This window comes from Chanos chanos, chromosome 4 (genome assembly GCF_902362185.1).
Source record: "Chanos chanos chromosome 4, fChaCha1.1, whole genome shotgun sequence".
In the NCBI taxonomy this organism is placed as follows: Eukaryota; Metazoa; Chordata; class Actinopteri; order Gonorynchiformes; family Chanidae; genus Chanos; species Chanos chanos.
Genome location: NC_044498.1, coordinates 22,581,712 through 22,596,850, shown reverse-complemented (window position 1 = coordinate 22,596,850; position 15,139 = coordinate 22,581,712). Strand labels below are relative to the sequence as shown.

General features: G+C 41.0%; 2 protein-coding genes across 4 annotated transcripts; both read right to left on the bottom strand.

Moving 5' to 3' along the window:
• mrasb (muscle RAS oncogene homolog b) lies at positions 1 to 6,622 on the bottom strand. The gene is made up of 6 exons (XM_030773062.1): positions 6,482 to 6,622; positions 3,051 to 3,257; positions 2,462 to 2,615; positions 1,681 to 1,780; positions 574 to 653; positions 1 to 402 (listed from the first exon to the last, which is right to left on the bottom strand). Exons 2-6 carry the CDS (start codon positions 3,241 to 3,243, stop codon positions 306 to 308), a joined length of 624 nt encoding a protein of 207 aa, XP_030628922.1. The 5' UTR covers positions 3,244 to 3,257; positions 6,482 to 6,622; the 3' UTR covers positions 1 to 305.
• Positions 6,623 to 11,280: 4,658 nt separating this feature from the next.
• On the bottom strand, positions 11,281 to 14,671 carry krt97 (keratin 97). Of its 3 annotated transcripts, none has more exons than XM_030773060.1 (8): positions 14,267 to 14,671; positions 13,613 to 13,695; positions 13,155 to 13,311; positions 12,818 to 12,982; positions 12,397 to 12,522; positions 11,917 to 12,137; positions 11,762 to 11,781; positions 11,281 to 11,387 (listed from the first exon to the last, which is right to left on the bottom strand). In XM_030773060.1, exons 1-8 carry the CDS (start codon positions 14,669 to 14,671, stop codon positions 11,281 to 11,283), a joined length of 1,284 nt encoding a protein of 427 aa, XP_030628920.1. The 3 variants fall into 3 exon arrangements, with proteins under 3 accessions (XP_030628920.1, XP_030628919.1, XP_030628918.1); XM_030773059.1 differs by lacking the exon at positions 11,762 to 11,781 and adding an exon at positions 11,664 to 11,707; XM_030773058.1 differs by lacking the exon at positions 11,762 to 11,781 and having other exon boundaries at positions 11,281 to 11,416.
• Positions 14,672 to 15,139: the final 468 nt, after the last annotated feature.

Below are 15,139 nucleotides of genomic sequence, written 5' to 3'. Positions count from 1 at the left end.
GAGAGAGATTTTACAGTGGCTGTATGGGGGCATTTCTCTCCTAAGTATGCGCCCTTCCTGGCTTTGGACAACACTAGTTGCCATGGTGAACTGTAATACTTCACTGGTTGCCATGGTGAGCTGTAATACTTCACTGTAAGGCACAACACCTCCCACATTGACAGTGTGGCATGGCTGTAGGCACGGTGGGTGCGTTAACAGTCAGAGTCTTCATCGCCATGGTGACAAGCCCAAAACATCATCAACAATGACAACAACGACAAAAACAACAAAAAGAGTTCTTAAATAAAACAGCAGAGAAACAATCACAGTATGACACAATGAAGTCTGTGGGATCCCGGCGATCTGTCTGAACGCCATTTTGTTTTCTTCTTCTTTTGGCTTCTCTCTGGAATCTGTTGCCTGAGTAAGGCAGCAAAAAGTAAGAAACAAACAAAGAAAGATTTTTATTTTTTTGATAACTAATTCTGCATCTTCATGTTCACATTTTGCTGTAGTGCTGTGGTTTGAGCCTAATGTGGTCGAGCAGAGTTTCTCCCCATAAGAGGAAGCCTAAGACTTGAAGACACTCACCTAATGACTCGTACTAGTTCATGAAAAGCTTTGTCTACATTCATTGGGGGATCCTTAGCACTTGTTTCGATATATGTGATCTAAAGACAAAAAAGGGAATGAGAGACAAAATGAAAACATTACACGTGTGTGAGGTCACCTCTATTTTCGTGTAGGCTTCTCCCACTGACCACTTTGACCTCTGCTGACCTTCGGTGATTACTTCTCTTTTTCACGTTTCTAAATCACTCTGATTACATTTTGGCCTCCATCTCCCATCATAACTGTGTGGTTGTTGTTGTGACCATCACTCAATAGGGCCCCCCCCCCTCCCCAAAGATAGTATACTGACTGTCTTTATCATCTCCCAGAGACCTACTCAGTGTGGACCAAACCATTTCAACAGGTAAGTACAGGTAGAGCAAGGGAAAAAGACCAGGGATAAAGAGCATTTACCATTTATGCAAAAACATTTCTGGAAATACACTGTGCTATCTCATCACAAAAGAAACAAAAAGATATAAAAACTTGCAAATATATCATAGTAATCATATTATACACCATATATATGTATGTATATATAGCATCTTTCAACATCTTCTCCCCAAACTAATAGGGCTATGAGGGAGTGAAGCCTCTCTGACTGCTCTGGAAATACAGAGTTAGGGAACAACAACATGAGTGCTTTAAACTTAATGAAATGTTAACCCAAACAATGAACAGAACAGTAAAACAATGAATTTCACTCAAGCACACTCAAGTGTGTGCACAAGTTCTATTTTCAGCCCCACAGTTGCCAAGTCAAACTACTGTGACATGTTTGACGCATAGCTTTCAAATCTCAGTATACAGGGTACATTTTTCACAATAGCATACAACATAATCAGTTATATTTATACTAATCGCAAAGGTCAATAATCAGACTTCTCTAAAGGCCTTTTATAGGATTCAAAGATCAACTTTAAGGTCCAAACATTGCTTTAACCAACACAATTTGAATAAACACACAAATAGGGTATGTTTTACCCTAAAAAGCTCAGCTACATGAAGGAGACATGTCAATTTATTCTACTCTTTTCAAAGCACTGGGTTCATTTCTGAAGGTGAGGAGAGAAAACTGAAACTTACACAATGCTTTGAGGCCATTTCTCGCCCCTGCTCACTCGTGACTTTCCGCAAATGCACCAGATCCACTTTGTTCGCAACAAGGACCATGGGAAATGACTCCCTAAAAACACAAACACACACACACACACACACACAAACAGATGAATCATTAATGGCATATTCATATCCATATTTGCCTGAGCCATGTGTTCAGCGGGTGCAGTTTATGCTGATTGAAAGAGAGAGAGAGAGCCAGAGAGAGAGAGAGAGAGAAAGAAAAGGCCCTGCAGGCAGGGTATGCATTATTCATGGCTGGACAGTTTGGTCGGCAAAAGGTGAAGACTGATAGCAAGAGTGAAGTTTATAGGAAACTGGTGATGGGAGTAGGGCAAGGTCAGAGTGAAAAAAGGCTGAGTGAAATGGGAGGGTGAAAAAGAATGTAGTGGGAGAGGAAGGTTCATGTATGACTGGGTATGATGCATCCTTGTGGAAAAAGCTAATAATCCACAGATGTTTTACAGTAACCACTCAAAACTGCAGAAAAAAAAAACAGAAAGAAGGTAAGTTATTCCCACCATCCAAAACCCATTTAAAAATGACAATACTTCCAGTCTTAAGCATATTCCGCACTAATGCAGAGTTGGACTGTGTGTCAGTATTGTACTGATTTTGAATTAATGTATGTGATGTTTTGTTCTTGTTGTTTTGTTGAGGAGCTACGTGTTGTTTAAGCTTTTTGGCAGCCACCGTAACTCTGTTGAGGCTGCTGATGAGTCGCTGGGTGACTAGACGAGGTTCCAACCTGTCTTTCACTCTCAGGATGAGTTGATGAAAGCGATCCACGTGCTCAAAGCTGGCCTTGTCCGTCACTGAGAAAACGATGAGGAACCCGTCACCCGTCCGCATGTACTGTTCACGCATTGCGCTAAACTCCTCCTGTCCTGCCGTGTCCAGAACTACACACACGCACATGCGCGCGCACACACACACACACACGCGCACGGCACACACATGAAAACAACACAAAAAAAAACATATATTACCATGAAACGCTAAGAACCATTGGTCTGCATTTGGTGAGATAAATGCTGGAATATGGTAATAATAGCTACTTGAGCCTGAACCTGTTCTCTCCTATAACATTAAAACCTGAGCGCAAACACCCAGACAGATGAATCCCTTGTCACAGTATCTGTAAAAGCTAGCAGTGCATCAGACCAACAGACAAATAAAGACAGAACTCTGAGGGATGGCCCTGCTACTCTTTCAGAACCTGTGTAAATAGAACGTATGCACCTTCTCAAATCCACGTATACTGTTTACATGAAACACTCTCCATAAAAACCCAGTACAGATACAAGTCTGTCTGATAATGATGGAGACTTATTCACCGTCCAAAATGGCCCACTGGCCATCAATTTCTGTGTGCTTCAGGTACGAGTCTTCGATGGTGGGGTCGTAGTCGGGGACGAATATTTTCTGAAAAAACTGGATGGTGAGAGCGCTCTTTCCCACTCCCCCATCCCCCACCACCACCAGTTTGTATGTGGGAAGATTGTCGCTGGGAACTGCGCTGGTTGCCATGGAGACAGCTACACCTGGAACACAGAGGGAGAATGGAGTCAGCTGAGTGCAGCTATTGCTTGCTATGTTTCAAAGAAGAAGAGGTTTTCTCTCGTTCAGCATACAGATACTCACACATATGCAAATACTGTATATCCACATTCATACACAAACAAAATCCATTAAGTCTGTGTTCTGTCATGTTTGATCAATACTTATGAGAATTATGCGGTTTAGTCTACTTTATGCACTGAATGGAAACAATCACAGTAACAGATACAGACAAATCTGCAGATGGAAACCTCTTCTGGATATTTAGCAATACCAAATTTCACAGAAGAAATATGCTCCAGACACTTGGGCTACATCGCAATACGATTATGGCCTCTCCTTGGCTTTCAGACAGAAAACGCAGCGATAGCTGCAGAAACAGACGACGGGAGTCCTTTTGTTTTTCTGCAACATCAGTTCAGTCTCAGAGGATCTGCACGCTCCTTCGTTTCTGGCATGGCCAACATCCCAGCCATTTATGTAACTGCACATTTATATGGCGAGTAATGAAATCTGCAGTCTAGAGCGCCGTGGAGTAGCGGAATGAGGTTTAGATGCGATGACGTGAACCTGGCCTGTGTGAGGACACGGCAGTATTTAGAAAGCTTCAACAAGCTTATTTCCTTTTAAAGAGCCTTAAAAATAGATCCTTAAAATACAAAGCCCTATTCTACCATCGCTCCTGATGCTTTCTAAATTGTTTACACTCAAATGTAAATACTGAAAACACTTGAACATTATATTACAGCATTTACATAAGAATCTGTCACCGCTAATAACAATTACCTGTGTGCTATGTCCATCAGACAAAGAATTATAAGGTGCAACCTTTAAGACTGTATTTTAAAGAAACAAATGAGAGCAACGCGACTGCAGTAAATAGTGAACTGCTGTAAATATCACAGTACCACTCAGTCAAATCACAATTTTGGCCTCTGAAAAGCCACGTTCTAAAGAAAAGTCGCTAGTCTAATTTCATAATTCATGTCTTGTATCTTGTGGCATGACAGGTCAGAAAAAAAGCATATGCGCAAATTAATTGATCAATATGTGAAAAAATTAAATCAGCTGACTTTGTTAATTAAATTCCTTAAAACCATTCATAAAAATACCTCTGATATAGAATGTATTACTCACTTATCTTTATCATTCAGGTACAAGGGAGGAGGTCTACATAATTATCACAAACATAAAGACTTGTATAAAAACAAACATTTCTACAAATGCACGGAAATAAAAAAATAACAACAGCTTCAAAGACATGAAAGAGATTATACAATTGGAAACATTCCTATATATGTGTGTGTGTGTGTGTGTGTGTATATATATATATATATATATATATATATATATATATATATATATATATATATATACACACACATATCAGAACTGATCAGTTTTTAACTGTGACATAGGTTTAATCCCTAGCTGTGCCAGACTGGATGACTGTGGCCAGGGATGCTGGTTAACACAGTGGTGCCTTTCCCCTGGGTTGGTGTGTTGTCCAGGGGAGCTCTCCCACCCACTGCCCATCAGTGGTCACTGACAATCTGGCATCTATGTACTTCTGAGTGACATCACATGAATATTGCTTTCCTTGATATAATGTCTCTCTGCAGTGCTAAGTCGATAGTTGTGGGGAAAGATGTGATGACAGCCTTCATGCATATCAGTGGAAGTCTCACTCACCTAAACTAAAGTGTGTGAGGGGAACACCTGTATGAGAATGAGTAACCAACCATTCCAAATGGGGACAAAGAAAGGGAAAATGAAAAAAGTATCCCCATTGCGTTCAACTAATGTTCAACTAATACCATAACATTATAAAGGTCAAATCTGCAGCTTTTTGGCCTCCTCCCACAATTTTGCAATGTTTGTGAGGGATAATCTTGTGACATCAACCATACTGTATCTACTTGGATACACCCCTGCAAATGATAAACATACAATAAACAGAGCAAGTTTTTCCTTCAAATCAGCTCCCACTGCGTGCTTTAGGCTGATGAGTGGACACCCTGTACATAGCTATAGAACCTACAGGAAGCATACAGTATTCTAAGCAGTAACATTCCACTTCCTGTGAACCACAATGAAGGGAAGCCAAGAGTTTCCTCTGGCTGTATATCTGAGATCAGAGTCACAGGCCAGGAAAGAGATACCCTTTCCTCTGAGCTCCAGCTGTTGCTTTAACAAGTCATCCAAAGGAAAAGCCCATCATGTCCAGCCAGTTCAGTCAGACATCCCAATCCATTCCCGCGGGACAGAGAGAGGCCTCGTAGCTTCTTCACCCTCCCTCTTTGGAGCTCTGACAGCCAAAACATGGCTGCCATGGCGGAACTGAAAGACTTAGTTAGACACCTCTCCATCATTAAGTTAATCAGGCCACTTAGAACACACAGAGACCGCAGAGATCAGCAGGTGACCTAATTACAAACCTGATTGTCGATTACACTTATGTATACGTACAGATTTCATGACTGACATGGATATTTTTTGTGGGGGGCCACAATTACCTGTCGAATACAACAGTAAGGATGTCGGCATGTAAATGGGTGGATGAAGACCTAATAACGCTAAGGATAATCAGAAATACAGCATTTCAAGGGTTAATGACTTTTTCCCCCCTCCTCACACCACTTTTACAAAATACACCCACAAAAGCCTGTGGACGATGACCTCATCAACTTTCACTGACTCATGAAATATCACTTTCACAAAAAGCCTGGAGGCTTAGTAACCAGATCACATCGATATTTTTGTCATGAGCATTTTTGTTTGAGCTTGTCATTGACCACTTCGGTTGAACAGCATTTTGTATACTGAATGATGCGATAGTCCAATAATAGATCATATTGCCATTGTTACACTTATATGACATGGACACTACACCATTCTCATTACTGAATTTGGTTTAGAGAGAGCCACAATTTATAAAATTCTGCGTGCGAGCGAGTCACGAACACAGCCACTATTTCGTCCAATGATTAAGTGATGTCGTACCATGCCAATTGTCTTGAGTTTCTGAAAATCCAAAAGGTTCATGTGCCGTGATCAAAACAAACCGCTTCAACCAGACTCCTGGAGATTTTCTTTTCTATCAAAGCAGCGACTATAGATCTCTTTTAATATACGCGTCAATTAGATACGAAGAACATGCGTTAATGCATACTATGGTCATCAGTGCAAGAGATAATGTAAAACTTACCAAGAAGCAATATGACAGCTCGTACGTTAACCAGTCCGTTTCAAGAGAAGCAAGCGCCGACATTACACATAACACGTTGCCGTTAACAAACAACGACGTGGTCAGTATATAGAAAGTAGTTTGCACTATTTAACTTCCACCACGTAAAAGGACATCCCCATTGAATAAAAAAAAGCTGTTTCAATTCTTTATATCTCCTCAGCTGATACTATAAGTAGATGAACTGTGAGGGGGGCAACGTTCAGTTGGTTCACATTGGTACAGTCTTTATTTGCGTAACCGACCACAAGTTATTTAAAGCAAAGCCGTAATTACGACTTAATTCATTTCCAGAATTTGGGAAAAAGGTAAAAGCCACTGCTCATGAATAAAAGCGCTGATTCGTAAGTCGTTTGTCCCTCTGGAGAGTGAATGGACCGCTCCACCATGCCCAGTCGGTTTAAAGTGAAACATGCAGAACAATATTATTTTGGTACTGGTTTCTCAGTGTGGAGGGGCATGACAAACCAGCGCAGCAGGCACTCCCTCTGTGAGACTCGGCGTGCTATTTACTGAGGGCTTATGTAAGGCTCTCTGCTCCTTTTTTTCAGTGTCATTTTGGAGCTGCGAAAAAGCCAAATCGTGGTTGAGAATCAAAACATTTTCCATCCACATATTGAAGGTCAAGTTGTCCTCGTAAGCGTAACTGACGTGCAGTCAAAAATATCAATTAAAAAAAGAAATTAAAGGAAAGATTTCTGTAGCCTATGCTCTTTGTCAAATAAATTTTCATCAAATTTTTGGACCCCTCGCGTCTCAGCAAGTCGTACTATGTAATTTTCAAGCAAGCGCTCATTTGTTCCATACTGTCAATAACCAATATCAGCTGGAGTTTTGTGCACCAATGTTCTGCAAGGAGATGGAATCCTAGCAGAGTGTCCTGCTGTAGTCTGTGGAGAGAGCGCGTTGCTTGGTAACAGCCTGGATCCTCTCAGAATCCTCTCTTCCTGTCTAACATCTGCTTTTGGAGAGATTTCCCAGAACTCTACGACAGGCACCAAAAACCAGTACTAGAAAACACCACACAAAACTATCCTGAGCATATCTGAATCAAAGAAGACCATCACAAAAGCCCAAGTAGGTGTTACTGAAGGTAATCTGCAAATTTGGGTTTTGAGCGACATTAGTTTTACGTCACAGAGATACAGTATGTCACACACAGAAATGATGCACAATATTTTTCTGACAATGCATCTGAGTAGGTCGAAAGTCTACCACAAGATCAGAGCTTCACTCAGACTTTCTGTTACTAGTAGCAACAGTCTTACAGAAATATGTGAAAGAAAAGTACAACTTTAGCCTGATGTTTGTCTGATGAATTATAGCAGAGGAACGAAGCGATTGATCAAAGCACATCATTAAAAGTCAACCACACTGCGCCTGTGTTGTGGTCATCTGACTGACACAGTGTACGTTGTGTTTGGTGTGTGTCATCGCATAGCATGTTAAGCAAGAAAAGAAAATTGCCATTGTTAAAATATGTAAATAAACATGAGTTAAGATTGAATTACTGCAGCATGTAAAACTGAAGAACTTGTTGACAAAGGTTTGTATCGGTAGTCCAACTACAGAGCAGGATTTCTCAGTAAACTGGATAACATGAATCAAATAATCAGAACTGTCCATTAAGAACTGCTCTAATTTCTTCTGCTATTGAACACTTTTGACTTTTTATGTTTTCATAGTGTAACCAATCACTCCACAATGTACACTCCACAGAACACTCAAAACATTTTTTCTTTTTACGTGTATTTGTCACATTTCATGACAAGTTTTTCTAACACAGGTTAAAAGACAGATGGGCTTTCATGAATCATTCTCAATATTGAAGTGGTCTTTGTCCGGTTTTGCATGCAGCTAAGCTGAAGTCATAAACTGTGTGTTTATGTTTGCTGATGTTTGACAGTCCTGTCCTTTCATCCTACTTATCCCACCAGAGAGCACATACTTTTCATTTTTTCCAAATTATTCAATGTTAAATGCATTAAACAACTACAAACAACAGTAACTATTTCCAGTAGTTGGTACTGCAGACCAAAATGGGGAGAAGTCTGCACTGTGAATACTTAGCATTGTTAGAAAGAGCTATTCTTTTGTGCCATATGTATATGAATTGCCACCAATGTATGTATGAACTCTGTAGCTGCTTCTTCTAGATATAGCTGGACATTTTTGTCATTTGGCATTACAGCAGTGTGCAGTATGACTGGATGTACTGTATCTGTTATTTAGATGTTTGAAATAAGCGGTGTTGTTCTCTGTTCCTTTTTCTTGCAGCACAGGAATTGGTAGGACAGGAGTTCTCATCACCATAGAAACAGGGATGTGTTTGATTGAGAGCAGCCAGCCTGTGACTCCATTATGGATCTGTGAGAGCCATGATGATTAAAAACCTAGTGAGAAGTGTGTGTGTGTACGTGTGTGTGTGTGTACCTCCCCAATATGCATAACTATTAACATAATTGTTTGTTGATAAATGACTACACTGCACTGTAATTGTTGCACAAACAAACTGGATTTTCTTTCTGGCCTTTTGCCTTCTGTTGTTTTGTTAAATGTGCCTTGTGGTATAGATTTTCTAAATAGTTATTTAAGGAAATAATTACAGTAGATCTCAAGATTACCTGAGACACCAAAGATTGACTTGACTTTTGATTTATGGACTTGGGCCTTATAGATAGCCAATGGAGCAGCTAGAATCTGCTTTCACATCAGTGCATCCACTTCTCAGGCAAGACTTCAACTTTTCTAGTGACGGGTCAAACTGCTTCTTGTACTGCTGGTACCCGCAGAGCACACACGTGATCCTGTCTGAGATTTGTTTCTGGCTCCCCCTGCTGGATATTACTGGACATAAACACCTGAAAAACTTTTCTTTAAAAAAGGAAAATGCAAAGGGATTTATTTTAAAAGATGAGTGTTGTCCTTTAGAATGAAAAAAAAAACATTATAAAGAAAGAACACTGATCAAGCAGAAATAAAACCACTCCACTTTAGCAGCAACTTTTTATATTTCTCTAAAAATGACTGAAATGCCCCAATTCAGTTGTTTACACTGGGGCTATGAGACTTAATGTAGGTAATGTGTGAGTCACTGGGTGCTTTCTATTTGCCATTGTCGTTATCAGTCATCCATCACACTCCAGAAAAGCCTACTCAGTTACGCCGCTCAAACAGTATACACCTCAAAGCCAACTTAGAGTCACTGAGATCACTGTTTGAACCAAGATATTTACTGAAATTTCCCAGCAGATTTCACAGCTGAACAACTGCAGCAGCAAGAAAATCATGTCGTATTTCAGAGTGAAACACGCACTCAGAAACACCCCCTACCGCATGCACATATACACACACAAACAGATCACCAGTTGTCATTAGTTTGACATGAGCAAGTTAGAAGCCACACAGACTCAACGGTGAACTATCATTCACATGCTGACAAAACCCTGGGAACTGAATCAATCTATCTATGTGTCCATGTATGTATGTATGTATGTATGTATGTATGTATGTATCTATGTATCTATCTATCTATCTATCTATCTATCTATCTATCTATCTATCTATCTATCTATCTATCTATCTATCTATCTATCTATCTGTCTGTCTATCCACCTATCTATCTATCTATCTATCTATCTATCTATCTATCTATCTATCTATCTATCTATCTATCTAAGATTATTTTGTAGAAATACTGACATTTTGCTTGCATTTATTCTTCTGTCTACCTTGCTGCTACTTAGCTGTTTATTCTGTTTAGTAGCGCAGGTTTGTTAGGAGCATTTCAGACTCCACATTTTCACTACACTTTGCTGTGGTGAAGCTGTACTTTGCTGAAACTGAACTCAGAAATGTATTTGCTGTGATTGTGCTGGGGCCATGCTGAGTTTAAGGGTTGAGACTGTACTGGTGGTTATGTATGGTGATGCTTACTGAAGGTTGTGCTTGCTGAGGCTGTACTGAAGCTCTGGTGGTGGCTCTGTTTTTTTGCAGCTGCGTTGAAGCAGTACTGATAGCTGTGTTTGTCGAAGCTGCATTAAACCTGTGCTAATGGTTTTATGGTGTTTGGTGAAGCTGTGCTGAGGCTGTGGTGATGCTGCACTGTGCTGAAGCTGTGGTGATGCTGCACTGTGCTGTAGTTGTGTTTGCTGTATTGAAGCTGTGCTGATGGCTGTGTCTGTCGAAGTTGTGCTGATAGCTATTTGTGGTGATGCTGCACTGAAGCTGCGCCAATGATTGTGTGTTGAAGCCGTAATGAAGCAATGCTGATGGCTATGTGTGGTGAAGCTGTATGGAAACTAGGCTGATGGGGGTATGGGATGAAGCTGTGCTTGGAGCTGTGTGTGCTGTGCGCATGCATCTGTGCATGCAGTTATGGGACCTGAGAAAATGTAGTACTGTGTGTATTAAACAGTTTCTGCTTCACAGGTATAAAAGCTTTGAAGTGTTTAGCTGGAAAAGAATGTTTCAGACTAAGAGTAATTAGTTTATGCAGAATTGAATAATTCAATTTAACAGCAACAACAAAAGAAACATGATCAAAAGATCAAGAACCCTCTAAACTTTTAAAGAAAAAGCCAGCAGATAAAGATGTAACATCACGTGGTGCTTTATTTAACTTTCTTTGAAGTTTCACAGAGGTGTTAAAATGACATTTGTTTCAAAGGTGCTCGATACCAGTTACACTGAACAGAGCTGAGGGATATTTATCTGAATGTGTCTTAACACAGCTCTACCACTGGTTGAGTTTTTGTCATCTACTTGCTCACAACCTCCACATCAACATCCTCAGTGCGGGAGACAACCTTTCCGTCGATCACCTCCTCGACCACGGTCCTCACACGTTTGGTCACCACTGGATCAGCTAAAGAGGACCACACCCATGTCAGTATGCTTGTAAAATCATTTTTACACTAAGTGTATCCCAGGCAAACATAAAAAGCATTTTTCTTTCCTCTTTCTTTTTTCTATATCTACAGCTATACTGGAATATCTTAATGCTGAATCCATGCTTTTGATATTGACTCCTCATATTCTGTGTAATGTGTAACTCACAAGAAAATTAGTGAAAAAGAAATAATACCCATATGAACACTTCATTATATTTAATAGTCTAACTATACTGAAATTTGAAACTTACGTTTGGGGGGAGGTGTAAATTCAATCACTTTTGTCGTGGTTTTCCTGGAAGTAAAAAAAAAGTTATCAAAAATTAATTGAGACCCCACGCTATTGTACTAGATGACTTCGGCAGACTTCTAAAATGATGTTTTGTGAATTTGAAATGGATAGTTGGTATACTCCATCAGTATGTGAATTTGTTTTGTTTTGTTTTGTTTTTCCTTTCTCTTTGAGACACTGAAATTCTGTATTGTAAAAAACTCTTCACTCACGTGATGTCCTCTCCGTCCAGCAGCCTTCTGTATTCTGCAATCTCGAGCTCCAGTCTGGTCTTGATGTCCAGGAGCATCTTGTACTCGCTGGACTGTCTCTCGATGTCCATGCGCATCTGTGAGAGCTCAGCCTCCAGGCTGTTAATGACTCCCTGCAGGTGAGTCAACTGCATACTGTAGCGAGACTCTGTGTCTGCTAGGGTGCCCTCCAGAGACGCTTTCTGCAAACACACACACATGCACAGAGTATATTATAAACAAGCTCACAAAATAATGTGACTGATACAAAATCTATTTTTTTTTTACCAAATCCATTCCACCATCTCTGAGAGAGATCGTGAGCCTGAGAGAGATCGTAAGAGAAGGAGGGACAGAGTGGGAGACTGACACAGAGAGTTGCAGCGATTAAGAAAGACAGTGCTTTTGAGGTGAAGTGATGGAGTGAAAGAGATTAAGGGAAAGAAAGAGGTGTATACTTACCAGGCTGATCTGTGACTGCAGCTCAATCTCCAGAGCCTGGAGGGTTCTTTTCAGCTCACTGATTTCACTGCGAGAGGTCTGAAGGCCTTCTGAGCTGATGGTCACCTGTTTGTTCAGCTCGTCAAACTGTGGGCACAGCAATTAAGAAAATGGAGTTAAGATAAACCAAGTAAACAAACTATTTTTGTTGTACTCTAAACTAGAAACCACTTTCAGAATGCATGTGGGCCTGTGCGTATTTGTGTGTGTGTGTGTGTGTGTGTGTTTGTGTGTGTGTGTGTGTGTGTGCGTGCGTGTGTGGGTGTGCATGCACGTGTGCGTGCATGTGTGTGTGCGTGTGTATGTGTGTGTGTATGTGTGTGTGTGTCCCCTTGTGTATGTATATGTGTGTGTTTGTGTGTGAGTGTGTGCGTGTTCTGACCTTGCCCTTGTACCAAGCCTCCATCTCTCTGCGGTTCTTCTCTGCGATGCCTTCGTACTGTGCGCGGATCTCCTCCATAATACGGGCGAGGTCCTGTTGTGGAGCAGCGTCAACCTCAACGTTCACTGAGCTGGAGGTCATCTGGGCCCGCAGTGCTGCCATCTCCTGCACATGGCAAGAAGAACCAGAGAGTCATCTCATTAGATTAAAACACCTTTCACAATCCATACTGTCATTTAAAAACAGGCAAATATTATCTTAAATGCCAAGATTATGCTATGATGTAAAATTGATGGAAGGGCTGTTGACTGATGTGTCCTGCTGCTGAAACACTTACCTCCTGATGGTTCTTCTTCAGGAACACCAGTTCTTCCCTCAGGCCTTCAATCTGCATCTCTAGATCTGACCGTGTCATTGTAAGATCATCCAGAACCTTCCTGAGTCCAGCAATATCAGCCTCTACAGACTGACGCAGTGCCAGCTCATTCTCATACCTATCCAAGACAGACCGACAAAACCGGTAAAGATATGACTGTGACCATGACAACGTTACGGAATGCCATTAAGGGAAAAAAATCCTCAAGTGTCTGGAGTTGTCGCTACACTGCCCTCTTGTGCACTCTTTTGGTATTACACATCAATTGATGCGCCGTAGCTTTAGATTCCAAAGTAATATACAGTTATTGTGTGGAATTGTTCTGAGAATCGATACTTTTAAGCCAAGCTATCTGAACAATAACTTCAATGGACTCGTAGATTTGCGCTATCGCGTTTCATTTCGCTATTGATACTGACTTGAGCCTGAAGTCCTCTGTGGCCAACTTGGCATTGTCAATCTGCAGGACGATCCTGGCATTGTCCAGAGTGACAGCATTGATCTGGAGAGGAAAAAAATGAAAACGTGACCATGTCGCTAACAATAGTGTGACATAATGAGCCTGGCTCTATCTATCTATCTATCTATCTATCTATCTATCTATCTATCTATCTATCTATCTATCTATCTATCTATTCTTCTTTCACCGCCTTTAGCACAAGGTACCTATGGTAACAAGGTGAAAACCACAATTCACCCTTGTTCCAGATTTACTACATAAGTACATATCGATACAAGAATATCGATGCCTACAGTCAAATGCATTGAATGCATTTTAATAGTTTCTGGTAATTAAACCTTTAAACTTGGAAGAACCTGGGGACATGAAATTCAAAGATGAGAGATAACAGATAACTGTGAGCAAGAGGCATCAGTAGCAAACATTTATTTTAGGATTTATTTTATTTGTCGAAACTATTATGTTTTGCCAACATCGACACAAAGGATATTTTTGAATAGTTTGAGATCATGATTATTCAAATATTAAACATACCTCGTCCATCAACATGTCTTCAAACTCACATTGATGAATAGCATTATCTACATCTCTCATCACATAACGATATTCTTACCTTTGAGCGCAGGTCGTCGATGGTCACCTGATAGTGAGAGTAATCTCTGCTCACTGGCGTCCTCTTCTCATACCACTCGCGAATCTGACGCTCCAGCTTGGCATTTGCCTCTTCCAGTGACCGGACTTTCTGTAGGTAGCTTGCAAGACGGTCGTTGAGGTTCTGCATCGTTGCCTTCTCATTTTGAGACACGTTAAAGCCATTATCGGCACCACTAAGTGCGCTTGCCAAGTCAAAACCGCTTCTCGTCCCGCTGGCATAAGAGACGCGGACAGAGCCTGCCCCTGCTCCGGCATACACGCTCGGTGCGTGACCAACAGCGATGCGCTTCGTAAACCCTCCGGTGTATGATAGAGAGGAGGACGGACGGGAACTGGAAAAACTTTTGATTGACAGAGAACTCATGGTTGCTCAGGCAAGTTTGAAGTCGCTGACAGGTGTACCTAAAAGATCTCAGCAGCTAATGGTTTTAGTTCAAGGGCTCGTAATATATAACTGAGAGAGAGGGTGGGGTACCTTTGGCATGTTTATGATAATGACTATCTGGCAGGTATCATAGGTGTGTCTAGGGTGAGTCAAACAAAGGAGCGGGCGGGTTAGGGAGCGTCGAGCAAGACAGCGTATATGCGCAACTTTAATGGACCGCGTGACCCCACATAGCCTGTTGAAGTCTAAACATAAGGAACAAACGTTTGAACAAATAAGTGGTAATATTTTTTGTCAACACGGTTAACAAACCGGAATGAAAGGTACGCGAAAGTTTTACGGCTTTTTAGGCAGGTTTTTTATGACTTTAGTGGGCTAGCCTTTGCTCTTCAGTCTAAGTACGGTTAACAAGCAATCGATTCCCAAAAGATCGTCAAAAAGATTGCG

Bases quoted from the DNA above. Each gene is read 5' to 3' on its own strand.
- krt97 (XM_030773059.1), bottom strand. From the start codon at position 14,671: ATGAGTTCTCTGTCAATCAAAAGTTTTTCCAGTTCCCGTCCGTCCTCC. The intron at 12,523-12,817 runs GTCAGAACACGC...CTGTGCCCACAG, and splicing joins AGGCTTGGTACAAGGGCAAG to TTTGACGAGCTGAACAAACA. The intron at 12,138-12,396 runs GTAAGTATACAC...GTGTGTTTGCAG, and splicing joins TGCAGTCACAGATCAGCCTG to AAAGCGTCTCTGGAGGGCAC.
- mrasb (XM_030773062.1), bottom strand. From the start codon at position 3,243: ATGGCAACCAGCGCAGTTCCCAGCGACAATCTTCCCACATACAAACTG. The intron at 1,781-2,461 runs GTTGGAACCTCG...TTGTGTTTTTAG, and splicing joins ATCCTGAGAGTGAAAGACAG to GGAGTCATTTCCCATGGTCC. The intron at 654-1,680 runs GTAAGTTTCAGT...TTTTGTCTTTAG, and splicing joins AAATGGCCTCAAAGCATTGT to ATCACATATATCGAAACAAG.